At 39.7% G+C, this 25,559-nt stretch overlaps 1 protein-coding gene across 1 annotated transcript; it reads right to left on the bottom strand.

Annotated features, from left to right (window-relative positions):
* Positions 1-3,610: 3,610 nt before the first annotated feature.
* Positions 3,611-22,599, bottom strand: RAD50 (RAD50 double strand break repair protein). The gene is made up of 26 exons (XM_010413071.4): positions 22,355-22,599; positions 21,615-21,794; positions 21,131-21,214; positions 20,747-20,898; positions 19,767-19,952; positions 19,417-19,621; positions 18,878-19,006; positions 18,498-18,663; positions 17,612-17,805; positions 16,859-17,065; positions 15,824-16,006; positions 15,463-15,620; positions 14,662-14,837; positions 14,325-14,562; positions 13,644-13,833; positions 12,662-12,788; positions 12,243-12,436; positions 11,822-11,932; positions 11,191-11,283; positions 10,991-11,104; positions 10,087-10,214; positions 9,080-9,304; positions 6,499-6,584; positions 5,949-6,091; positions 4,462-4,595; positions 3,611-4,138 (listed from the first exon to the last, which is right to left on the bottom strand). Exons 2-26 carry the CDS (start codon positions 21,741-21,743, stop codon positions 3,952-3,954), a joined length of 3,939 nt encoding a protein of 1,312 aa, XP_010411373.1. The 5' UTR covers positions 21,744-21,794; positions 22,355-22,599; the 3' UTR covers positions 3,611-3,951.
* Between the last annotated feature and the right edge of the window lie 2,960 nt (positions 22,600-25,559).

Here is a 25,559-nt window from a genome sequence, read left to right as displayed (position 1 = left end):
GCTTTATAAACATTGAGTTCTCCCTTGTGCAGGGCTGGCAGTGCTGGAACCTTCCTGCTTCCTTCAGCTGCTGCAGCTGGAGAGACGGGTGCACTACAGTTCCAGCAATTTACTTTTCCTGTGTAGATCAAATTACAGTATGGAGCCAGATGAAGGAGAATTTGCAAATTGTGTGGCGTTCCCCAAAGGTGTAATCTTGCAGTAGGCAGAGAGTAAACGCTGGCTCCTGGCAGATTGCCCGGGGGCAGCAAACCCTGTCATACTGAAATAGATGAGATGATACTTGGTGTGACATTTAAATGCAAAGTTGCAGGGAGACAGCAAATGATTAAGCTTTTGAAAGCATCATCTATATTTATTGCTTTAGTTTGTGGTGTTTATTTGTAGATAATCTCATCTGCTTGTGTTTTTTAATGTAATTCTATGGCGCCTAAAAGCTCTTTGCCTAAAACATGGCATGTAGGAGGAAGCTACTTGGAGAAGTTGCAGCTGGGAGTAATGAGTTAAGTAAGTCAGTTGTTTACTTCAGGCAGGCCATAAAGCAGTTTTTATTAAAAAAAAATTAAAACAATTAATCTTCTCTGAAGTTTGCAAATCGAAAGTACTTTGGAGCAGGTGTTATGCAGCAGTCTGTAAACAGGCAGCAGAGTTATACTGCAGAAATAATACTGAAGTAAGCATCAGAAAATTGAAGTATTGGTTTTCTATTACTAATGTTAATTCCAATTAGAAACAAAATGTTCAGACAGGCATGTCTTGGAGGTCTCTGGGTTTTCTTCCTAGTGAAAGTAGTTGGCACCTTGCTTAGTGTAGATAAAGCAAAAATACGTCATGGTACTGAAGAAATGGATGTTGTGGCACAGAGGCGGAACGAAAGTCTCTTACCTGAGTGGTGCATGCCAAAGCCCTCCATCTCCTGTACATCCCTGGCTCCAAAAGCATTTGCCAGAACTGAGGCTGCAACCAGACCAAATTTCTTGGAAGGGATTTGCACTCAATCAACCCTTCCAGGCCAACAGGCAGAGTTGGTGTTTGGTGCCCTCAGACAAGTGGCTTTGCAATTACCATCCAAGGCAACTGCCTGAATCTCGGCTCATGAACCAACGGCAATTCTGCTGACTTGATACTGTTATTTTGCAGCTGTTATTTTTGGCTTTTAACCGTCATGTATCTGAGTGTGTGCCTGTTTCTGTGAGGTGTGTGCATGGATTGCTGTCTGGAGGATGGGCGCTGTGATCTCCCTGCTGAAAATCCACCCCCACTCCACCCAAAATGGGAAGTAGACAAAAACTTTCTTCACCACTTTGCCACCTGCCCAGTGAATTACAGCAATAAATCTGTGCCTTGTTTGCCACAGAACATCTCCGCTTGGTTCTGCACTTTGTGTAGCATCACGTAGGGGCAAGAACACCTCTCCTGGGATGTTCTGCTCCTGTGCCACCCTCCCCTCCAGCCCTCCCGCCGTGGGTGGAGGTTGTCCCTGTGTGACAGGGCAGGAAGCTGTGGCAGAGCAGGGATCCCCTTGACGTGGCGCTGGGGGCGGCTGACTGTACCCATCTGCTGCTGCTTCCGGTGGGCATGGGAGAGGTGGCAGCACCGCCATGGCTGGAGCAGTCGGGCCCATTTTTGCCCTCACTGTCCCAAGGTACCCATCAACAGCAGAATATCATGAAAGTGTTTGAAGTTTCTCCTACACTTAATTTACATAAGCCTGTTTTTTGTTTTCTAGTCCACATGAAAACCATGGGGCTGGCAGAGTCTCTTTTCCATGCTTTTGGCTGTCAAGGAGCCTATGGATTATTCAAATTATTCAGTGGGTTATTTTTTATCATTTTAATTTATTTGATATAGGAGAGGTTGGTTTCCCACTACATTTCTTGTGTTTTCCCTATGTTCTGGCAAAATGTTTAATATCAAAGTATGTGTGAGCATAAACTTGGGAAAGGCTGATTAGGCAAAAATGTACCCAAAGTACTTCATGGAGGAACTGTGAGCTATGGCCTTAACTTGGGAAAAAGTAGGGCAGAACTTACAAAGGTTGGGGAGTTGCTTCTGGTGACAGTGCAGTGCTGGGGTGTACATGTCATGCTAAAATAAATAGGTTGTACAGGAAAATCTGAAAAGACAAAGCATTTTTTTTTCTGTTGATTGTATCTTTAAGAAAATTTCCCTTCAGGAAGTAGTACTAGAGTCAGTGAAGCTTCTTATTTAAAACTGCAAACATAATGCAGGGTAGTAGCATTTTCCTTTTCCTACTCTCCCCCCCCCCTCCCCAGCTGTGTGTTCATTGCTTTTTTGGGGAATTGGTGAAAGCGTAATTGCTAGGAAGTCCCATTCATTTTCTTATCTTTGAGTGGTTTCCCAATGACTGGGGTCACCCTGACACTGGTAGCTTCCAGTTTTAGAAAATTTAGGTGGAAATAATCCTTAGCTGAAGATCTTGGTTTCTGCCATCACACTTTAAGGCACCTACTGCCACTCACCCTGGCCAAGGCTAAGGCCTAAGAGCCTTTGCCATAGAGAAGAACCAGAGTAGGGGTATACTGGGCTCTGTCCTTTTCTGTGCAGATATCCAGACCCCTCAGGAGGTGATGTTGGGGGTGTGTGATGGTAATGTGAGGGGCACAGCTGCACCATCTCCAGGGGCAAAGGCTCTGGTCTATCATGCTCAGCCAGCCCCAGGCCCTGTCCATACAAGCCAGGTCTGCTTGCACCCCTCCCATGTCAACTGCTCCCTATCCCTGCAAAAAAAAGGGATTCCTGCACCCTGGCAGAGGAGGAAGACAACATCCAATGTTCTAAGGCTCACTCAAACATTTGCCAAGGAGAAATGTCCTGATGTTACAGAAATTAACTTTCTTTCATGGTGGTTTAAAGATTCTTCCTCTGAAATTGTGCTTTGGTCATACACCATTGACTGAGGTTTCAAAGAATTTTAAGTCCAGCTTCTGTTTGTGGACACTTACCAAGAATTCAAGGTAGCCCCTGACTTGATTACAAAGAAACAGGGACCCAGAAATCCCTCCCCTCAGGGCTTGCGTGGCTTCGGAAGCAGCATGAGGAACTTGTGTGCAACCTCAGGACTCTTGATAATCAGGCCCTTTGCATTTTGCAGCAGACCACCCCTGTGGCTTTCCATTGTCACTCCCACTGAGAAGTGGGTTCCCTGGGGCTGTCAAGCTATAGGGTGCCTGGGTGTTATCACACCAAGGAAAAGAGCTTCAGGAAGAACTCAAAGCAGGGCAGGTGAAGTTCAGCATTCACACAACCTAACTCTCTGAGGCACTTATGTTCCATTTTCCTGTTTGCAGACATTGCCATGAAGAATCAGGACATAACTCACTGAGCAGAGAATTCACTCCTTCATCTGGTTAGAGATGGGCCTTTGCTTTATTCTGAAGCAAAGCTGACTTGGGGAAGATTCTGTCTTTGAACAGCCAGAGTTAGGTTACCTTGCAGAGAAAGCAGTAAAAGTTCTTTGAAGCTTGTGAATTTTGGGTAGATTAGGTGGGTAGCAATGAACACACCTTCAACCAAAGCGACACCCAGCACTGCTGACCTTGCCAGGGATGGAGAGCAAGCCATATTCCACTGAGCTGTAGCTACTCCAGAGATTCTGCAACTGGATCTCCCCAGCAGGACATCCACAAAGAACATCGCAACTTTATTTTCACTTTTAAAGCATAAAATACATCAAAATTTAACTATGTCATATTCATTTAAATTCTTTCGAATGATGGTGATTCCTAAACCCAGGGACAGAAATATGTGGAAAGATAAGAAGTATAAAAGTCTCACAGTTTTAGACTCTGGCTAAAATTGTTACAAATCTTCAACAGAATATGATACAAAGGAACTACATTTTCAGACACCTACACTGACCTCTTATCAAGTCAGGGAGTGTATAATGTATCAGGTTATGCTGTCTATAATATGTAATTACTTAGCAGTCTAATGAACATAGGAGCCTAGGGAGCTGACACTGCATTTCACGATCTCAGAGCACTGGTCAATGTTCTTCTTTATCCTGTAGAATGTTTCCACATACTCAGAACGGCCCAGAAGTTCAACAAAATCTTCATCGTGAGTAATCACCAGAAGCTGAAAGTTGCGTTGGTGTAAGCGACTCTTTATTATCCTACAGAGAGATATTATTGAGTGTGCATTTATCTAAATCCCATGTTAGCATTAGAGAACTTGCAAATACAAAGCACAAAAATATTTCCTTATTGATAATGAATGACATAAACCATTGAGCAATCTAATCCTGATGAGCCACTCTTTTTACCCACATAAAAAACCCCCTCAAATTATGCAAGAAATATTTTTTTCTTTTCCAGATAGAGATGGAATCTAAAACTACTCTCAACAAAGATAAGCCAGCGTAAAATATAATTAACTACTGCCAACTGGGTATTGAAAAATACCCACTGTTAAGCACCACAAGGAGAGCTCACTTACTCTACCAGGGCATGTGCCAGGGACTCAATGTTTTCTCGGTCAAGGTTGGTTGTAGGCTCGTCTAGGGCCAGAATGCCACAGTTGAGACAGAATGTTTCTGCTAGAGCAAGGCGAATGATGAGAGAAGCAAGCACCTGAGGGAAAGGAAAAAACATGAAAATCTCAAGCTTCAAACTGTTTAAAGAAGGTCTACATGTAACAACCTGTTGTTAATGCCATTACAAACCGTGGCTGAAGTTTACAGAACAATGTGCTGACAGTTCACAAAATGACAATAACTAATTAATTACTGAAAAACTACATTGAAACTTCAAGTTTGAATTCAAAGATTGACTCTACAAAGAAGTACTCAAAATTCAGAAGATATTGGAAGTAAGAATTCTGATCTGGGGTAAAGAAGCTACAACACTGCTGTTTGCATTACCCCTACACTCTGCTTGAGCCCACCCCACTACAGGAGGGAGGGTGGAAATTTGTCTGCATATTACTAAGTTTGAGTTACTGAACTCCTGACTACTTACTAAAATGGAAGACAGTAGGATTTTACCACCATGTTAGTTTTGCATCAACATGCGTAATCATATTTACAAGATCTACTGAGCTACTAAAAATTACAGAACACTCAATGGAAACTGTGCTACCAAAAATATTTTCCAATTATCACAACTGCTGGCATCACATTTGATGATCAAAGAAGAATTCTCAGAATTTCAGCTAAGAAACTTGTTCAAGTTTCACTCTCATTTACATAGGACTCTAACGCCAACATCCTAAACTACTCTAGGAGAGGACACATTTAATAGAACAGACAGGTGGAAACAACCCTCAACATGTGTGGGTGTGGTTAACTGTGATGAACCTCTGACCACATTGTCACAGCTGGTGTGTCATCAGGCCACTTGGCCAGTGTGTGCTATTGAAGCTGAATGGGCAGACCACAGAGCTGCGAGCTGACAGCACAGGAGGAAATGCAATGCCTGGAAGTATGGCTAGGTGTGATATTGGTGACATGAAATGAAAGGTTATAGTCAGCAGCAGGTGAAAGCAGCATAACTTGGAGGAAGAGATGTCCTATCAACTTAGAAGTAGATGCAGTTGCAAAAAGAAGACCAAGGGCTCAGAAAGAAAAAAAACCGGAGCAAATCAATAGACCTGAAGCTGAGGAAACCTCAGTGGTAACTAGGAAGAGACAAAATGGGAGGACTTGAACTTGAGGAGAGAGGGAAGTCAAACCCTTCACTCCTGCAGGGAATCAGCCTAGTGCCCATTTGAAACAATGGATTTTGGCAGCCCAAAACAGGGTTCAGATGTTCAGAGTCATATATTGTTCATATATTGTCACCCAGACACAGTGAAGGAAAGTGGTACGCAATAATAAATTAAGCGTCGGAGCTGCCTGTTCTTTGGTCACTTGATTCCTGCATTCACCTGAGTCAGTTTTCAGAATCCCTGTTATTGTGCGTGTACTGAAGATAAAGAGCCATTACCTTTTGCCCAGCACTACATCTTCCTCGCATATCCAGTGCTGTATCTCCCTTCACCATTACTACCCTGTAATTGTAATTTCTTCTTTTGTCAGTGGCTGAGACATTCTCATCTGCATCAGAGCGAATTTCTATATATTCAATATCTGAAAATGGGAAGGAGACAGTTTTTGCATTATCAAAGATCTCGAAAAATATCATTGGATTAATGGGAGATGAGAGGTATAGTATGTAGTGACAACAAAAATTCAGTTCAGAACTCCCACTGATAGATTGGCAATTAATTTTTCCAAAATTGAAGGAATGAACTCATGCACTTCCCCTGTCTCAAAGAAACCTAACCTTTGGAAAACACAGGAAAGTGAAAATTAACTCAATTTATCCTGCACGTTACTATATAACGCGCAATGAAAGATTATAGTGGTGAAGAACAGATACAGCCTTTAGAATGGAACCAGCTATTTCCCATCTTGTGAACAAACACTTTTCCATATGCAGTGCTCAATATCAAATGGATACATATGGGTAAAACGTAAAAAAAATTATTACATACCTTGTCCTCTGTAAATGCTTCGCCACAGGTCTCGAATTATTTTGTTGATTTCTTCCATTTTCATGCTATGAAATGTCATTATTGCTCTGAAAAACAACAGCAAAGAAGGCAAATTGTTAGAGATGCAACCATGGGCTGCTACGGACTGCTAGGGGCTTTAAGGCAGGTGGCAGCTCCCTTTCCATTCCCTTAATACTTTTACTAAAAATGTAGAAAATACTATTTTATTTTGGATGGAGAAGTACCTAAGGAATAACAACATGCCACTGCATAAATAATTCTATGCTCACAAACAGCTCAGTTTTAAGAAGTAGGAAAGTAATGATGACAAATGTATTTGCAGTCACTCAATGGAGAATGACTTTACCTGACTTTTTAAGAGATTTATGATTTATGTGTGAGATTTATTTTCAAGCTGACACCAAGAAGATGAATCCGATGTTAAGCTTTCCAGAACAGGAGTGTTACTCTTTGGCACAGTCACCCTCACCCAACAGGGCAAACAACAGCAGGAAAGGAGAACCTAAAGTCTCCTCAGAGCAGAGAATTCCTACTGAGAATATAATTTGTGATTACCCAAACAGGCATTGTGACAAGCACTACTTTTCTCTTTAGCAGCAAGAGTAACACAGGATAATCATTAATAATTTTAAATTTAATTTCTCTGGTTAACATAACAGCATGACATTAGTTCATGAAATCTTACAAAGCACTCAGAAAAGGACAGGACACTGCATTTCTAACTTGGCTTTTTAAAGAAAAGCTACTCTGTAATGAAAAAAATGCTCACTAACTTTATGGCAATATAGTCTTCTCTCAAATATCCTTCTGAAATGGATTTTTACATATGCTTTTTCTACCTTTGCTCTTTCACCTGTTCTGGGGAATACTGAGGTATCAACTCTATTAAAGTTTTGTTAAGTAAAACTGAAATGTTTTCAACTATTTACTTAACCCCAAGAATGCATTCCTCATCAAAATTTATCATAAATCTAAATAAAGTAAATAAAGATCATCTGATAGCATGGAACACCCAAAATGTTGGTTTTCCCAGCCACAGATACAGGTTTGGCCATTGGAGTTAGCATTTTGTCTCACCGATTTTTCAGATGATTACCGCTAAGTGATGCTTATCTATTTTTCTTGAAATTACAAGACTGTTTTCCTGTTTAGCCTTAAATAGAAACAATAGATGATTTGATACCATACAAAAAAAATCTAAAAAGGAAATTCTTGGAGTGCATTTCCATTACAGCTGAAAGGGAAGACTTATACACGCTCTGAACAAATTAGATCTTCACACAATAAATTTTGGATTAGCTTACATTCTAGTATTATGTTTACTTTATTTAATGTTATTATCAAACTAGCTTAGAATGGGGTTCCTCTAGAATGTCCTTTCAACTTGGAAAGATCTCATTTATTTTGTTTCTCTTCTTGACCATTATGCTGTATCCTCAACCACGTAATTACTCTTCTGTGCTCCTTTTTCCAGCACTGCTTTTAAATAGAAGGCCAGAATTCCGTACTTTATTCAAGACATGGGTGTATTGAGAATGCCTACAGTGGCCAAAATATTTATCTTTCTCTCTTTCTCTTTTTTTGTTCCTAATATTTATCTTTCTACCACTGAGCACCAGTTTACTATTTCCTGGATGTATCCACTGATTCAAAAATCCTCCCTTATTGTCCATCAAGTTGTTCACTACTATTCCATCGTTACAAACAAACAAATAGGGTTTTTAGGAGCCACATGTTTCATTCTGTATACGGTTACAAATTTTGAGATGCCCTTTTTGGCCAGTCAGTCCACAACCAGCAAACAAGCTTCCAGAGGAAACAGAAACAAGCACAAATTTGCTAAACTTTCCATCAAATGCCAGACATGTTTCTTATGATCTTACCTTCTTTAATATAAACACAAAACCACCCACACTGGAAAAGGAGAAAAAAAACCCTCTATACTGTAATATTCTTTAAAACACAATTATTTACCTGAGAAGCTGTCATGAGAAACAAGAAATCTACCTGGCATATCTTATGCATGTTAAGATATGACCAGAAGATGATAAAATATATTGCTATAGAAACAAAAGTAGAAGGGCCCAAGTTAAAAATAAAGGATTTAAACATCAATTTCACCTTTCCTTATCTCTCTCCAATTGCTGTGCTGCAAATTAAGTCCTAAAATGTACAACCAAAACTTCAAGTAAGTCTTACAGAGAATTGGGAATACAAATATCAGACTTACCTATGACTGTATTAAATTCCAATTATTACCATCAATGCATTTAAGATATGTACATTACAGACATTAACTTACAAATTTCCTACATCATACCAATCCTGTGTAGTTTCCAGTATAGTTTCATTAATTTACTAAGGAAGTTATACCTTGTTATGTCTTCTTAATATTTAAATGCCAGAATTTATAAAGAGAAATTATTATATATCTCAAGGAATCATAGCAATTTTCTGAGTTACCCTGGAAGCCTGGAATTGAAAGCTGCTTTGCACCAAGGTTATCAATACCAATAAAGATGGAAACATTTAAGAATCATCCTCATTTGACAATACTTACTTATCAAGAGCCTTGTAATAAAGGTCCAGATCTTTGTTCACCAGCTCTGTTGTTCTCATGACAATCATCATGTCCCTGTATTTTTCCTCTGCATCTTTGAATTGTGGCTCTCGGAGCTCCTTTCTAAAGCGAACAATCTCCTCCTCAAACCCACGCTGGCGGCCAAGTGCAACGTGATGGTTCCTTTTCAGAGATTCTATTTTCTCCTCCAGATGTTTTTGTTCACTGTGAAACCATAATTGATACACAAGTATTTTGTATTTAGTGTTTCAATTTTTTAACCAGGGTTCTAATTTTATGTTAAACAGCAGCTCATTGTATCATATCTATAAAGTCTGTAACAGTTAAAACTATAATGCCACTGAAATGAATACACTATTGAAATAAAAATAGTTTTAAGTTTGCTAAGAACATATTCAAATCACTATTCTGAGTGGGAGAAGCAAGTTGTCAAGCTCAAATACTAAAGTGCTATATGCAGAAACAAAAAAAAAATTAATTTTATAAATGGATACTGAGCAAAATAGATGAATTACTGGGTAAGCTCCAGCATGCTACATAAATATTTCACATGCAAGAACCAGAAAAGGGGTGATTACTTTTCCAAAGTGTTTAGTATCTAAGCAACTATTACTAAACTACTGAAGTAAACATAAAATTTGCTGCTGGGAACTAAGTGAGCAGACTGAAAATGAAAACTAAATACTCTTATCCAGAAGCATGAATTATTTAAATGTGGATTTCTCAGTAAACATCATGAAAAGGATTGGATTGGAACAGGAATGAGCAGATATCTCTATTTCCAGCCAGAAGCACTGTACCATTTCACGGAGTCATTTACACTGTCATCACAGGGATATGAAGCAAACAGACGTGTCAAGGATGAAGCACTCTGTATGAATGGGGGGAAAAGTGGACCAGGACACACTAAAACACAGTGACTACAACATTCAGACATTCAATGAATTCTTGTGCAAAGCACACCATTCTGTTTTGAAGGTGCTTACTTTTTCATCTGGGGGACTTTCATTTCTCCCATCTCTTTTGTAAGTTGTTTTATATTGTCTTCAACTTCTTTTAGCTCTTCATTCCGCCTCCTCAAAGTGAGATTATCCTCCAGCCATCTTTCCTGTATCTAGCACCAAAAGAAAGCAAGAAATTGTATAATGTTTCAGTATGTTGCTTATTGATTACAAATGTACGAATTCTGCACAACTCTAAAACATGCTGCAAGTATAAAATAATTGACAACAACAAAAATTATCACAGTGAGAACTTACCTTGTCCTAGAAATAGAGTATAATGGAAACCAGCAATATTATTTCATCTTTCAAACTGGAATGACAGTGTTCACTGTCACAACTGAATGCAAGACTCGTTCTTTTTGAGAATATTAAGCCATGTTTCAACCAGGACAAGTAGTTTAAGATGAGATTTAACCAAGTACTCTATCTCAGTTCTACAAGAGTAGACAGTAATTGAAGGGGTAGAATGGGGAAAGACATATTTCCTATACGGAATGTAAACAGTATTTGAAACATATACACAAGAATTATACACATGACAAATCTGGAGTAGCAAGCAACTTTTGGTACCTGCAGTTTGTACTTTACTTATAAAGGCAGGTATCTTCCACATAAAGATACTCCTGAAAATGCTGAGTACTATCCCACCAGACTGAACTCTTAGAAATACCGTAAGATGATGGTTAGAGATAAATGATTTTTAAATTTGCACATACAAATCTCAAAACTATTTTCAGCCTAATGCACGTATAGCAGCTATCCTGACGAACAACTGATCAAATAAATCAAGAGGAAGCTAATTTCACACCACTACAGACACAGGCAGACAAACCAAAACTAGGAATTATTTCAACTATACCAAATATACTTTAAACAATATATCCACCTTTTGAGTGTCAATATCTTGTCGGGTCATTTCCATCTCTTTACTTATCTTTTCCTTCTGTTTCTCACAGGCAGCCAAATGAGAATTTACTTCATCAAGTTCAGACTCCTTTTGCTAAAGAAATATGAAGAAAATGGTATATGATTTAAAAACAAAAGTACTTTTGATGCTAACTTTTTATTGACTGGTTTTTAGATTACCTTTTTATAGTCTTCTTTTCCTTGTTGAATATAGTTTTCAATTTCTTTCACATACGTGTTTATATCTTTAACTTTCTCATTTATGCCATTCATCTGCAAAGGAAAGATTTCAAATGAAATATGGTCTTATGTTCAAGAACAGATATGCTCTGCATCAAAGATACTGGGTAACACTCCTGCCCAAGTACAATTCCTTATCATAACTCCCTTTAGTTTTCTAATAAAGTCTTCAGCTTCTAAAATCCCAATACTCCTTATAAGCATGAAAATGTTTCCCAAAACGAATGAGGGCCACTTAACCTGGGAAAAACCCGTGTGTCTCTTGGCAAGGATGGGTGATGGTCATCCTTGCTGTTCCTCCTGGGTCTATTAGGAAGGGCTTTTGAATGCCATCAGTCACTAAATATTGCCAAATGTGCCAAGAAGCCTTTTGTCAAGACTGCCAAAGGTTAATTACAATTGAGTTCATGTCCTGAACATGTTTCTTTTCTTCCCTGAAAGCTCCATCAATCCAAAGCATCTGCTGGAGTCACCGACGTTTCCTAAAAGCAAACTCAGTACCACAGCTTCCATCCATGCCTGAAAAACAATATCTAATCCTATCTCACAGCTATGCCAAGAGCAAACAAACCTTCTCTTGTGTTTCTTTATTACTTGCAGTCCTTTTATTCACTAGATCCTCCTTCTCCTGCTGTAATTTCTCTAACATGGCATCCAAAGGAAGTACCTGCTCTTTTGCTTCCTGAAAAGTAGTTGGAAAAAAGTAGGTTTTATTTTCGGACTCTGGTAAAGATCAATAATTTTTCAAGCAGTAAAAAAAGTAATGTGGTTACTTATTTCTTTTTTGGGTGTATTAAAAAAAGAAAATGTGAAAATATGTATTAAAAAAGTTCTGGAAATTCCCAAAGATATACAATAGCAGCACAGGACAAACACTTAGAAATCCATCCCATTTTCTAGGACTAGAGACAATATTAAGTATAACAAGATTATTATTTTTTTATTTCAAGGCCAGCAAAGCTAAGGGTTAGACAATTAAGAGTATTTCTCACCTTGATCTCTCTGTATAAGGACTGAACCTCAGTGGTTAACTCCACAGTCTGCTCCTCCAGCTGCTGCCGCCGCTGCATGCTGCTGACAATCTGCAGCTTCTCTGCTTTGAGCTCATTAACTGCACTCTTCAGCTGCTGAATCTGGCTTTGCTGGTCCTGCTTGAGTTTTTGATTTAACTCAATTTTACCAGTAACTGCAGACGAAAACAAACAGTCACACTGTTATTAAAACCATTATTGTAATCCTTATGAAAATTCATCTGTAAATTAAGCTGGTATGACTCCAAATACCAGTAACAACAAACTAGGAGAATACAATTATTTGAGAATGTAAAATAAGTAAACTAAAATTTTAATGGCAAGAATTTTGGAACACTACTTTCCATATAAAAATGAAATAACAGGTTTGTAAGACCTACCTGTATCCCACAAGTGTTTTTTCTCTTGTTTTTCTTGGCTTACTTGAAGCACAGTTCTACTTAAATCGACCCCTAGCAGCTTAGCCTCCTGCTGAGCAATTTTTCGTTCAACATCCCTAATATCAGTCTGAAAGCATGAGGAAAAGTACCATTACTACTATATTAATGTTTAACAATGTATTTTTTTGTCTTTGGCACATAAGAACAAGCTCAGGGCTTGAGGCACTCAAGACCTTCAAATATACCCTCTCTTCTGGAGCAATGTCACATCATTAGCAGGAGGGTTATGTCAGCTGCTAGGAACTGGAATTCCTAATTGCAGATGGAATCAGTCAATAAGGATGCACAGACCTTTGACATCCCCGGCCCACTTCAGGACACTTCCATGTGCAACCTGTCCCTGCAACACTGGAATTGTTGGAGCCTCAGGAGCTGCTGACATATTCACCTCATGAAATGCTCTCAGTCCTTTGCCTGGCCCCAGGTTCTCTAATTGCTCCTCTGAAGGTTCTCAGTCAAGCAAAGATTTTCTGTTGGTAATAAAGGCATGAAGACTGCTCAAAACAGTCTCCTATGCCAGAATAGTAAGAAGTGCAGGATTTCTCTTTCCCTTTACCATATATCCAGATGGCACAGAACCAGGAAACACATGTGAGATGCTGGGAATACAGTGACCTATAATGACTATGAGGACTGGAAACACTTTGGTTGTATTTTGTGTGCTTGTGGTTGCGCTCAGTTCTGGATTACACCTCTTTTTTCATATAGCACAGAACTGAATCAGAACTCAAGGGACCCTGTGGTCCTCAAAAAAAAAGTTTTGTAAATTGAAATTTTATTAGTACAAGATCACCTATGTTATACTGTCTTTGGAAGCATTTTAAAATAAGGACCTCAAAGTTTTGTCATATTACTGAGTAACTACATATGTAAATGCAAGTGAGTATAATTTTATATATTAAAAAAAATTACCAATGCATACCTGGTACCTTTCCATCAGAGTTATATCCTGTAAACGTGCTTTGGCACCTTCTTCCTCAGACAAAGCTGTCTGCAGGAGTGATTCCTGTTCTTCTATCTCACGCCTCAGGCCTGTTAAATCTCTGTTTGCATTCTGGATCTTGTTCCTCAGGTCTGGAATTTCCTTATCTTGGAGTTCAACTACAGTTTGCCTTAAATGAAATATAAATCCCTAACATTTCCTTGGTCAAAAACAGCAGCATAAATTGAAGACATTCAAGATCACAAAATCCATGATATGATTTAGTAGTGGAAGACTAAATTTAGCTAAATAGTATCCCCTTAACTTTGCCCATATCTAACTAAGCTTATGTTACATACCCAGCTAAGGTAATACATCCCTCATTTTATGTGAGATGATACAAACAAGCAAACAAAATCTCTTTTGGTTTTTAATTTCATTACAGCTAGTGATCTGGAGAAGGTATAAAGCAGTGAACAAGAGTGCCCTCTTGTGAAGGAAAGCTCTACCCTCATACATTCTCAAATTCTCTCAAAATATTTATCCCAACAATGACATTTTGAAATTAATTAACCAGCCCTAAAATAAAGCCTCCTTGATGCCTGCATAGTTTTTAATAATCAAAACCAAAGCATTTGAAAGAAAACAGCCTGCAACAATATGCTTTGCTTAGTACTTTACCGCAGTGGTTTAAGACTCATCATTTCATCACGTTTTTTCTCTTTTCTTTTAAGCTCAGATTCTGTTGACTTCAGTTTGTCTGGGGCAAGGCGCAGTTTAGACTGCAGATCACTAATGACATCTTGCAGTTCAGCCTCTGTCTGAAAAACTCTTTGGCAAACTGGGCAACAAGACTGGTTCTCCTCTGTCAGTTGTGTAATGAACTGTGAATAAACTGCCGTGGCTCCAGCAAGGACAGCTGGGTGAAAAACAAACAGAAGACTTATGTCAAATAAACAGTGCATAATCAGCTAAATTAGTGTTTCAGGAAAAAAAGTAAAGCTATACATGAACTTACCTCGCTGTTTGGAACTTTTTTCAATTTCATCTTGAAGGTTGTTCAGGTCACTGTCAAAATCTTGACTTCCACAAACATCAAAAAGTTCTGCTTCATGATGGGACAACTGGGCTTCTTTTTTTTTTAGCTCATTACTGGCATAAGTTTTATCATATTCTACTGATGCCAGTTGCTTGCTGAAATATTAATGCAGAAACGTTTTTGTTACCCAAACCCACAGATTTAAACTGTTTAAGCAAAACCAAAAACCATGGGAAGGTAATCTGAAATTGGTATTACAGAACTATTCACCACTTCCTCTTTATTGATTTTTCAGGCAATCTATAGCATCAACTTTTTATTCATGCAAGTACAGCACAAGTATTTAATTTTAAATCCCTTTTGTTTTCTAGATCATTACTGATGAGAAACTTCCTACTCTTTCTAACTAGCTGTTTTATTTAATCAAATGAAATCAGGAACAGGTAATCACACATGAACTTGTGATATAGTCATTAACCACTCTGTGACTTGTAAGAAAATTGGAAGACCAGCAATTTCCAGCCCCAGGCACATTCATTCAGCTAGAATTAGTACAAACAACGAAGGATGTTCCAGATCACTATTTTGCTATCTGCTTTTAGTGCTGCCTTTGACACACTACAAATATTGTGATTTTATTAACTAGCACAAACTGTATCAGCTCTACATCACAAGAACTCTGCAGGATGTTTTCTCTGATTTTGCAGATACCTAAATAAACACTAAATTCATAATTACATAAATACTTGTGGAGAAATAATTAATTAAATTAATACCTACTTAAGATTAGCAAGAGTATCCCTTGTCTGATTAATCTTTTTATTTTTACCATGAAGCCAGTCTTCAAGTTGTTTTTTATTGGGGAAGTATCCCAGCAGTGATGTTAGTTCCTCAGAATGTCTTGATTTTACTTTTCTAATCTGATCTTCTTTCTCTGCCTAGGGAAACAAAGCATTTTAAATGAAATTCTCCTATCTTCATGTTTATAACAGTCAATGCATTCATTAAGCTAATAGCTTCTATGAAGTCAGACAGAAGCTCTACATCTGATTGTTGATAAACACCTGAGAAATACACAAATGTTGGAGGGACTGTATCAATTTCATGTCCCTCTCTTATGAGATATTGATAAAAACATTACTTTGTCTTTCTTCAGCATCTCCATTTGGGTAATTGTTGTGGTGTGTATATTCAAGTGCTCCATCTCTTGATCCAACCTCCTAAGAGCTTTGTCCAGGTTTATTTTCTCATTTTGCAGAGTCTGTACTTCCTGTTCGAGTGTTTCTACATTACTGTTCCTCTCAGCCTTCTCCAGCTCATGTTCCTACACAAAAAATAAGAGCCCAGAAGACACAAATAATTACAAAAATCAATGAAGTTCTAACTAAAGGAAACAGAAGAAACCTCTTCAGCTACCTGGCAGCAGCATCAGTAGCTGTTACAGGAATGCCACAAGATTTGTAAAGAATACATGCAGAAGGACACAGGCTGTGACACTGGTGTGGGGCAAGGAAAGCCCCAAGCAGATACTGGATGCAGTCCTGGAATGCAGTACTGCCCCAGCTTGCTCATGCTTTTACCAGAAGCTCACTCATATTTAGTTTGAATTTCTGTATTTTAGTATCTACTGTATATTAAATTTGAAATTATCCTAGTGAGGAGGCTAGAAAAAACACTGTCAAGCAGAATTCATATGCTGCTAAAAACCACAAAATATTTGGCTACAAAAGCATAACCAGCCGTTCAGCTGGAACATGAAATGCTTGTAACTTTACTTCATCACATAAAACACTTAAAACCAACTAGTCCATCTCACAGGCAAGTTATCTCTGAAAATGTAAGCAGTATGGAACTTTAATTTCAAAGTTTCTGTCTCAATAATTTAAGACTAACCAATCTCCTAATTGCCAGCTGTGCTATTACCCAGTTTACAACTCATCAAGCAGAAGCAGCATATTCTACGTGTGCACTGTACAAAAACAAGGTAGGAACACACCCTGCCCCAAAGGTGCACTATCTAAACAGACAAAGAATACAGGATATTAAAAGGGCAGAAACACAGCTGAAAGAGTAAACATCAAAGGGGGGTTATGGGTTTTGGTATATTTTTTTAATGATAAAGCTGAAAGTTTTTAGTTCAAGCTTCTGTAATTTTTTCAATTGCACACTAACTTACCGTCTTGCCAATTTCCTCATTCAACTCACTAATTCTGTCTGAAAACCCCTCCAACTGCTGCAATTCACATTTTACATTCTTCAGCTCTGCTTCTTTCTTACTTTGAATGTCTGATTTCAGCTCAATGGTTCTTTCTAATCCAGTTTTCTTGTCTCTTATTTCATCTACCTGTTTTTGTTTCATTGCTTCTTTCTGTGCAAATTCTCTCTGAAAGAAGATCAGCAACAATACATCCATTATTTTTTCACAGGAAAGTATTTTGAAATACTTTTTCACACTAGTGTGCCAATATTCACCACAGTAAAGCATTGAAATACTGAGAAAACTACAACTTATCCAAAATTTTCTGCTGAAATGTTTTTAATAGGAAAATGCAGATGCATCATACCAGTAGTGTTCCATGACAGCAACTCCATTTTGAACATAACTTCAACAAAAAGTTGTTTCTTTTTAAACCAGCTGTCTACTGTAATTCTTCCTCAGATTTTTGAGCTTATCAGTGATCTACCTGCATGAGGGCTGCTAGAAGAACCTCTCTAACGAACTGCCTGTTCAATAGCCTTGATGACCATTCCTAATCCCAAAACTAATTTCCACGGAAAGATGAAGATGACACAAGCAAGAATTCTAGAAAAAAACCAGCTTCAGTTCCCCCCCATCAGCACTTCCTCCCAGCACCATAAAGACCCATATGGACCAATAATACACCAATGGCCAATACAAATTACACTACTTAAACAACAATATTCTTACCATCATACGATTTGCAGCTTCTGTATCTCTCTCCTGTCTCTCCTTCACCAGCCTGCGAAAACTGGCAATGTGCCTTTCAGTGAAAGGTGCTCGTTCAAACCCATCCAATTCCAGCTGTGCTGCCAGAGACTGAATTAAGGAATCCCTGGTCACAATGTGCTCTTGGTGACGATCTGCCTGCAGTTGAAGACGACCTTTACAAAAAGAACAAGTGACATAAATGTTCAAAAACTGAGGCAGAAGACACACTTAGGATTCAAAGCCAGTTGTGACTACTAAAGCATTTGAAACCTTGAAGTATTTTTGAACAACACAAAAAGCTACAGAATAAAAACAAGCTGTAGGTAGAGATTGCTATTTCAGGTAACTAAATTTTTATTAATTAAAAAAATCAATCATTCAAAAGCAAGCCCCTAAAATCACTAAAAATATTATTCTGATAAAAAAAACAAAGCCCAAACATATTTTATGTAAGCATATATTCTGTGACTCGACTACTACAACTTTGCTGAAATTCCCATAATCCATCAAAAAAAGGATACGCAATTGAAAGAACATTACTCTAAAGCCCTCTGACTTGTCCCCAGTCCCCATGTGAGACAGGGAGAATGCTGGGCATTCAGCTTTCATGGTTTTTCTCTGTTATAAGACAAAACGTACTACATGTTGTAATTATAGCTCAGAAAAAATGCGCATTAGAAACTCTAGGAGAAAAAACACCAAAACTTGTCCACCAGCGAGAGTCTCACACCCCACTGTGCAGCTGAACCTGAACTAATACTTGTTTTAGGAGTTTTGTCCAGTTCAGATCACTTCAATTATCAGTAGTTCCATTTCATACCTTAATTACATTAAAAAACAAGACTATAAATGAAGTCTAAAATACCTCGTTCAATAAGCAGCTCTGATTTTTCACTGTTAAATCTCTGGCACTCTTTAGTGGCTCTATCTAAATCACGCTTACAGTCCAACAATCTCTTCTCCTTCTCCTTCACTATTCTCTGGTGGTTCTGGTATCTATCCCTTAGTTGTTCATCCGTTCCTTGAAAAACCTGTATACCACATACAAATTTATAAGTCAAGTATTGATGTTTCAAAAATTTATAGTTTTCACAACAAAACTATAGAAATAAGAGACAAACACCTCACATGCAAAATTTCTATACTAAGACATACAGGGGGAAAATCTGCAGCAAGCTAAACTAGAAAACTGTTTTTCTTAAGCTGACAAAGTAAAATAATCTAAGATTTTGTCATAAAGGCAACCTCTTCCATCTTCTGTTGCAAATCTTGATTATCTTTTTCCATCTGCTGCTTTCTGCTCTCAAGGGCCTTCACATCATTGTCCAACCTCATTACTTTTGTGAGATTCTGTTCAACAGCTGCCAGAGAACTCTGCAAAAGAATGTGGTAAGTAAAATATCTCATCAGTTCATGAATCCCATAATCAATTATTTTAAGTGCAAAACCTCCAGTTTTATTAAATATGTTTTTAAAATAGGGAATGTTAAGTTTTAGCTTGGTTTTTGTTTTAGTTAAGCTTAAAATGGTTTTAGATGCCAGCTTTGAGAGAGATTTTAAATTGACAAAAACCCAATGCTGCTATAAGAATTCTGTTCTTAACCCTTCAGTGACTGTTTACAGATTAGAGCAGCATCTGCCAGGTGAGTTGAGGTGTGCTGCATTCTGCTGCAAGGCAAAGGATTAGATAAAAAAATCCAAGATTTTAATCAAGAAATGCATCCATCTTTCACTTCTTTTATTGTTTTGTATTAAAGTATTAACATAATCCTCATAGACATTACCTTTAGAGGCTCAAGCTGGCTCTCAATTGATTTTACATTCTCCTTAGAAGCAGCCAGCTGAGCTTCTCTATTGCTGAGATGATCCTGGATTTCCTGTGCTTTCTCTTTATTCTGTTTTAGATATTTCAGTTCTGTCTGACACTCCTTTACTTTCAAGCTTTGTTTCAGTCGTACCTGACGCAGAGCTTCAAGTGCTTTGATATACCTTTAAAAAAAGCAAAATTTCAACTGCTTTGGCAATACAGCAATACTGATGTATGAAACAGTATCTTAGACATTTTCATTAACATTTATGTTATGAGAAGACATTTTTTACTTAGTTTTTATTTAATCACAGTAAAGGGAAAAACCTTGTTGCTGAAAAGATCTCATCAAATTTTTGTTTCAGGGCTTTCCCTTCACTTAAAGGCCAGTTGGATTCTTCTTGGTGACAGAAAATGACATTGTTAAGCACAGATTTGGAAACACCAAGGGCGCTGATCATTTCCCGATCTATTTCGGCACACTTGGAACTCAGACTGACCTTCTCGCCATGCCTATGGAGATAAAGAAAATCCCCAAAGAAGTTACTAGCAAGTTCTTCAAAAAGTGAACTGCATTTTAACAGTATAACCTCATTTTAACATCCCCATTCAAAAATTTAACAAGTAACAATTTTTAAGCACATAATTACCATGTTCAACAAAGGCATTTAACACTGCCAATTTTTGAAGTCAGACTGAACACAGACTGTTTCTGAGGAACCACCAGAGGGAGCAGGAAAGCTCTTGAGTTAAGGGAATATACTTAAAACAGTGGACATGGGAGTTAAACGGGCCAATCTGAAACTGAAAATGGTACTAAAGGAAGTAAAGCCAACATATCCACACAATGATACTTTCAAACTGTATCCTACAATCATGAAATGATTTGGGTTGGAAAAGTCCTTACCACCCATCTCATTCCCTTTGCTGCGGGCAGGGATGCTACTTACAGAACCAGGTTGCTCCAAGCCCCATCCAGCCTGGCCTTGAACACTTCCAGAAATGGGGCAGCCACAGCTTCTCTGGGCAACCTGTGCCAGTGCCTCACCACCCTTATTATTAATAAAGTTTTCAAATAAATGTAAGTCAACAGATGTAAGGATTTCTTAACACCACAGTTATCAGATATAGGATTTTTCAATCACCTAACAGATAAAGTAATGAAAGTACACATCTTCATAATCTAAAAGCATTAGTAGCTATGTTGAGGAATACATTATGTAATTTTCTCTTACCTGATACATAAAAATATATCAAATCCAAACCTATCTTCATGCCAAAGTAAGAAAAAACACTTGACAACTTACTTTGTTCTAGTAATGACAGATTCCAGTGTTTTAAACTCTGGCGTCTTGCCTTTCTGGGTACAGACCATGGAGCGCTGGACAGCTACGAGTTCCCCATTGACATCTCGAAACTGTAACCGAATCTGAGCTCTAACGTCGGTTTCATTGGCAACCTTTGGTAGAAGCAAAAAAAACCAGAATGAGGGCAATTCTCCTCAAGGTCCAAAGGAACACGTGCCTCTCCAACTGTAGGGTATGTTCTAACCACCCCCAGCTCTCTGCTTTTCCTCATTTCAGATCAAGGCTGGCTATGACTTGAGCATCCCAGTTTTATTCACAACCTGAGTACACTGGAGTATTTTACTCAGGAGTAAACACATCTTACATCTAGTCACTATGACCTACCTTTGGATCATGAACAAATGTTTTTCCTTTGGTGCCAGGAGGAAAATCACCAGTAGATATATATTTAAGACATTCAATGATAGTCTAAGAAAACAGAAATAAGTATGTAGTTATAAAGACAAATTTAGAGTAACAAAGATGGACTACAGGCAAATCCACAGTAACAACCCAAACATTCACAAATGAATTAGATACATAAAGAGAGAGAAATATTTTAAATTTTGAGTGTCATGAAAACACGATACTTTGCAAAAGCAGTTTTAATCAGGATCTGGATCAATTTTCTAAGAAAATATATCGACCAGTGCTCTGCAAATTCCAGGCATGAAAGCAGATTTCTAATAATGCTAAACAACACAATATTTATAGCAAACAGCATGACTTTTGCAGTATTATTAATACCTTTCTGTAGAAATTATTATTCACATGTTAAGGCTTTCCAGACCTATTTACAGCTCAAATCCAAAAATACAGCAAGCCTTACCGTTTTTCCTGCACCATTTGGTCCCACCAAAATAGTTAATGGATTAAAGAAAGTGATAATTTGTTTGTCTTTATCCTCTACCCCAAAACTCCTCACTCCGAGGATACTCATTTTTTCAATCCTCGACATTTCTGCTGAACAATTTCTGTTCCAAAGTCAGAGGTGTAAACACAGTAAATCCTGTAAAAGAGAGCTTTGTGAAAAATCCAGTAGGCAGAAATCACAACAGATTACTGAAAGCTGACTAAACACCTATACAAGCACAACATATGATGAATATATTTAAAAACACAGCTAAGGTTCTTCAGTTACTGCTCAAGGTGCAAAACATATGAAGGCAAAACCTTATTTGTTTCAAACTGAGAAATTAATCACCTCCAAGTGCCATACTGTGTATCACGAAATCAAACACAATGGCCCCAAATAACCCATCCACATGACAAACACTATACACATGCCTTCAGAATGCCCCAAACACAACAGAAGCTCCAATATTTTTTTCCCTTTGATAACCGACTGTTTTACTGCAACACCCAACACCGTGCAAGCTTTGTCAATGCCTGTTTCTCATACGTATATCCAGCATCACTCTGTACTAGTTCCTGCTGTCAAGGGGAAGACTCGAGCCTTCCCAGGCCATGGGGCAGGCACAGACCATTGGGCTGTGTACGGGTGGGAGCTGCCCCGGGCACTGGAGGGGTCTGGGGAAGGCAACTCCGACCCCAAGGCCCGTCACTGACCCACTGCAAACGCGTCTGCGTGGTGTGTGTACGGCTGCGTATTCCGAGGGTATTCCACGGGGCCGATGGCCCAGGCTCGGACCTCCCGCGGGTCCTCCGGGGTGCCCGGCGGGGCTCGGCTCGGGAAAGGGCGTTTCCTTCCACCAGGGCTTTCCCGCCCGGAGCTCCGCGCGGCGCCGCGGGCGGACGTTTTCCAGGAAGAGGCCCTGGGGCGCCCCTTCCCCTACCCGCCACCCGAGCGCAGGCGAACTGAGCCCGCCGCGGTACCGCTCCCCCGGCCCGGCGAGCCGCTTTTTCCCCATCCCCGCAGTCACCTCCGCCCGCCGCTGACGCCGTCCCGCGCCCCGGCAGTCCCCGCGCCCCGGCAGTCCCCCCGCCCCGCCCCGGCCATGGCGGCCCCGCCCGCCGCACTCGCGCCGCCTCTCCGGCGGCCTGAGGGCTCTGGGCCCGCAGAATTTCCTCGGTATACGCGCATCGTGTCCGCGATGCTGAGTCCTCTAAGGGCTCAGAGAGGAGTGACGGAGTTTTAAGGCGGTATTGTGGTTTAAGCCCATCTGGAAATCACAGAATCGCAGAATAAGCTGAGTTGGAAAGGACCCACAAGGATCATCGTGTCCAGCTCCTGTCCCTGCACAACACCATTCCTAAGAGCCACACCTTCTGCCCAAGAACCTTGTCCAAACGCTTCTTCAGCACTGTCAGGCTTGGTGCTGTGACCACTTCCCTGGGGACCCTGTTCAGTGCCCAACCACCCTCTGGGTGAAAAACCTTTTCCTGGTATAAAATCTAAACCTCCCCTGACACAACTTCAGGCCATTACCTCAAGTCCTATTGCTGGTCACTGCAGAGAAGAGGTCAGTGTCTGCTGCTGTACCCTGGTGCAAGACCTCCCCTCAGTCTCATGCAGGCTGAACAGACCAAGTACCCTCATCCATTCCCCATATGTCTTCTTCTCCAGACCCATCCGCATCCTCATTATCTTTGTTTGGACACTCTCTAATAGCTTAAATGTCTTTCTTATATTGTGGTGATGAGGCACCACACAGCCACTGGCTTGATCTCCCTCTCCTCCCCCCCATCCTTGGTGGAAGGGGGAGAAGAATCAACTCTAAAACTTGTAGGCTGAGATAAGAGCAGTTTAATAATAGAAAACAAAGCAAAATACAACAATAATTGTAAATAATAATAATGAAAATAAATAGGGGAAAAAATCCCCAAATAACTGATGCCCAATTTTAATAAATGGTTAAAAAGTTTTTTTTTTTGGTTGAGAAGAAGTTAAAAGTTGCTTGTTAGAGGAGTGGGGGTATGCAGTTAATGAGTTAATTGTTATTGCGATTGTACGGGTGTAATGTTGCCATGTACCCACTAGATGGGGACACTAATGGGGGAAAGTAGTGGGTCTATAGAAAGGAGGGGAATGCTCTAGAATGTTCTTAAGACAACCCAATAATCATGATGTAGACACTTTGAAGGATTATTGGTTAAGGGGCAAACCAATCACTCCACGCCCCAGAGACTGACAGAATTGAACACTAATGAGGATCCTAGCAACGAGCCATCAGAGGGAGGATCTGAGCTGCACCAATCACAGCATCAAAAGAGACTATAAGAACTGCTCCGGGGCTCAGCCCCCCCGTCTTCCTGAGGGACCTGAGTCCAAGGGAGTGGTCTGTGTGATGCATAGTTTGTTTTTCTGGGTTGTCGAGTGGGACTTGAGCTTACCTCGGGTCTCTGCTCCTGGTTTTCTTTTTAATAAATGAGCAGACTTTTATTCCACCCAAAAAAGTCCAAGCCTCATTTATAACACTATAAAACTGCTCACCACATGCTGAGCAATGCCAGACCCTTTCCAGGTAACTCCCCCAGTTTATCTACTGGGCATAAGATTCCACGGTATGGAATATCCCTTTGGCCAGTTTGGGTCATCTGTCCCAGCTGTGCTCCTTCACTGTTTCTTTTCTGTACCTCCTCACTAGCAGACCATGAGACATCAAAAATATTCCTTGACTTAGGATACAGCAACTTAGAAAAAACCAAAACATTGGTATACTATCAACATTATTCTCATTCTGAATCCAAAACGCAGCATTGTACCAAATACTGAGAAGAAATCAACTCCACCTCAGCTGAAACCAAGAGAGGCGGTTTTAGGGACTGCAGCAAAGTTCCAGATGATCAGAGGTAGGAAAGGGGATCACACCCTTTGGCTTCTCAAGTTCATTTCTCTCTAGGGCCAACAGAGCTCCTTGCCCCCTTGTTCCAGTCTTCTTCCACATCCTCTTCCTCTTTGCTTCCTATCCCCTATTCATCATCCAGTTAGAAAAAAGTCCAAGCCAGAGGACTGCCCCTTCCTCCTGCTTCTCTGGAGCTTTGTTATCCTGCTCCTGAGGACCAGGAGTCCTGCCAGGACCAAACATAGGGTCAGGCTGCATGTGCCATGCACACCCTTTACCTTGACCCAGCAGCCCCTGGCCAGCTGGGAGCCATCTCAGGTTCACTGTACAGGCCAACCGTGTTGGGAATCTAATTTATCTACACTTTCAGCCAACTCCAAAACTGATTAATAACTTGCCAGCATATTTTAGTGCTTACTGTATTTTCTCCATGAAGGGAAACAGCACAAATAGTTCTTGTGTCAGATCAAGTTCATAGTTAGGTAACAGAGGCAAACTTTGGAATACAGCCCTTTGTGCTCAATCTCAGCATTATCTGTAATTAAAATGAGTAACAGAGAGGATAGGTGAAGTAAGTCTGGACCTAATCAGAAACTGGTAGCCAGCAGGTGGTTTTGTGGCCAACAATTCAGGCTTTCCCTACAGTTCTACTTTGGTGATAATCCTACCTTTTATGAGTGCAAAAATGGTTCAAAAAACATGTGCTATGGCCACTTCAGATTTTGAGACAAGAAGGAATTAGTGTCCATATTGGCAGAACAGCCTGTAAAAATATTGCCAAAGTTCGCACCCATCTTTGAGAAGCCAGTACAACTTCTCTGGAGAGATGACACCAGATTATACTCCCTTTGTGTTTCACCTCCTGCCCTGTAGCTGCCTTGGTATGACTCAGTTGTTCAGCAGCACAATGATTTCTCCATGGCAATGCTTTTCCACTTTGCTTTTAGATGATGCGTGTGTCATACCCTGATTCTGTAGCCAGTCTGACCTCTGGAATATTCTCCGAAAGCTGATGATTAGGAGACAGT

This window comes from Corvus cornix, chromosome 13 (genome assembly GCF_000738735.6).
Source record: "Corvus cornix cornix isolate S_Up_H32 chromosome 13, ASM73873v5, whole genome shotgun sequence".
Lineage (NCBI taxonomy): Eukaryota > Metazoa > Chordata > Aves > Passeriformes > Corvidae > Corvus > Corvus cornix.
Note: the sequence above shows the minus strand (reverse complement) of the source record. Positions and strands in the feature narration are given on the sequence as shown.

Excerpts from the sequence above, each read along its gene's own strand:
- RAD50 (XM_010413071.4), bottom strand. The coding sequence starts at position 21,743 with ATGTCGAGGATTGAAAAAATGAGTATCCTCGGAGTGAGGAGTTTTGGG. Across the intron at positions 14,563-14,661 it reads AAAAAGTTCCAAACAGCGAG|CTGTCCTTGCTGGAGCCACG; the intron begins GTAAGTTCATGT and ends TTTTTCACCCAG. Across the intron at positions 9,305-10,086 it reads AAAGTCCCCCAGATGAAAAA|TGAACAAAAACATCTGGAGG; the intron begins GTAAGCACCTTC and ends ATGGTTTCACAG.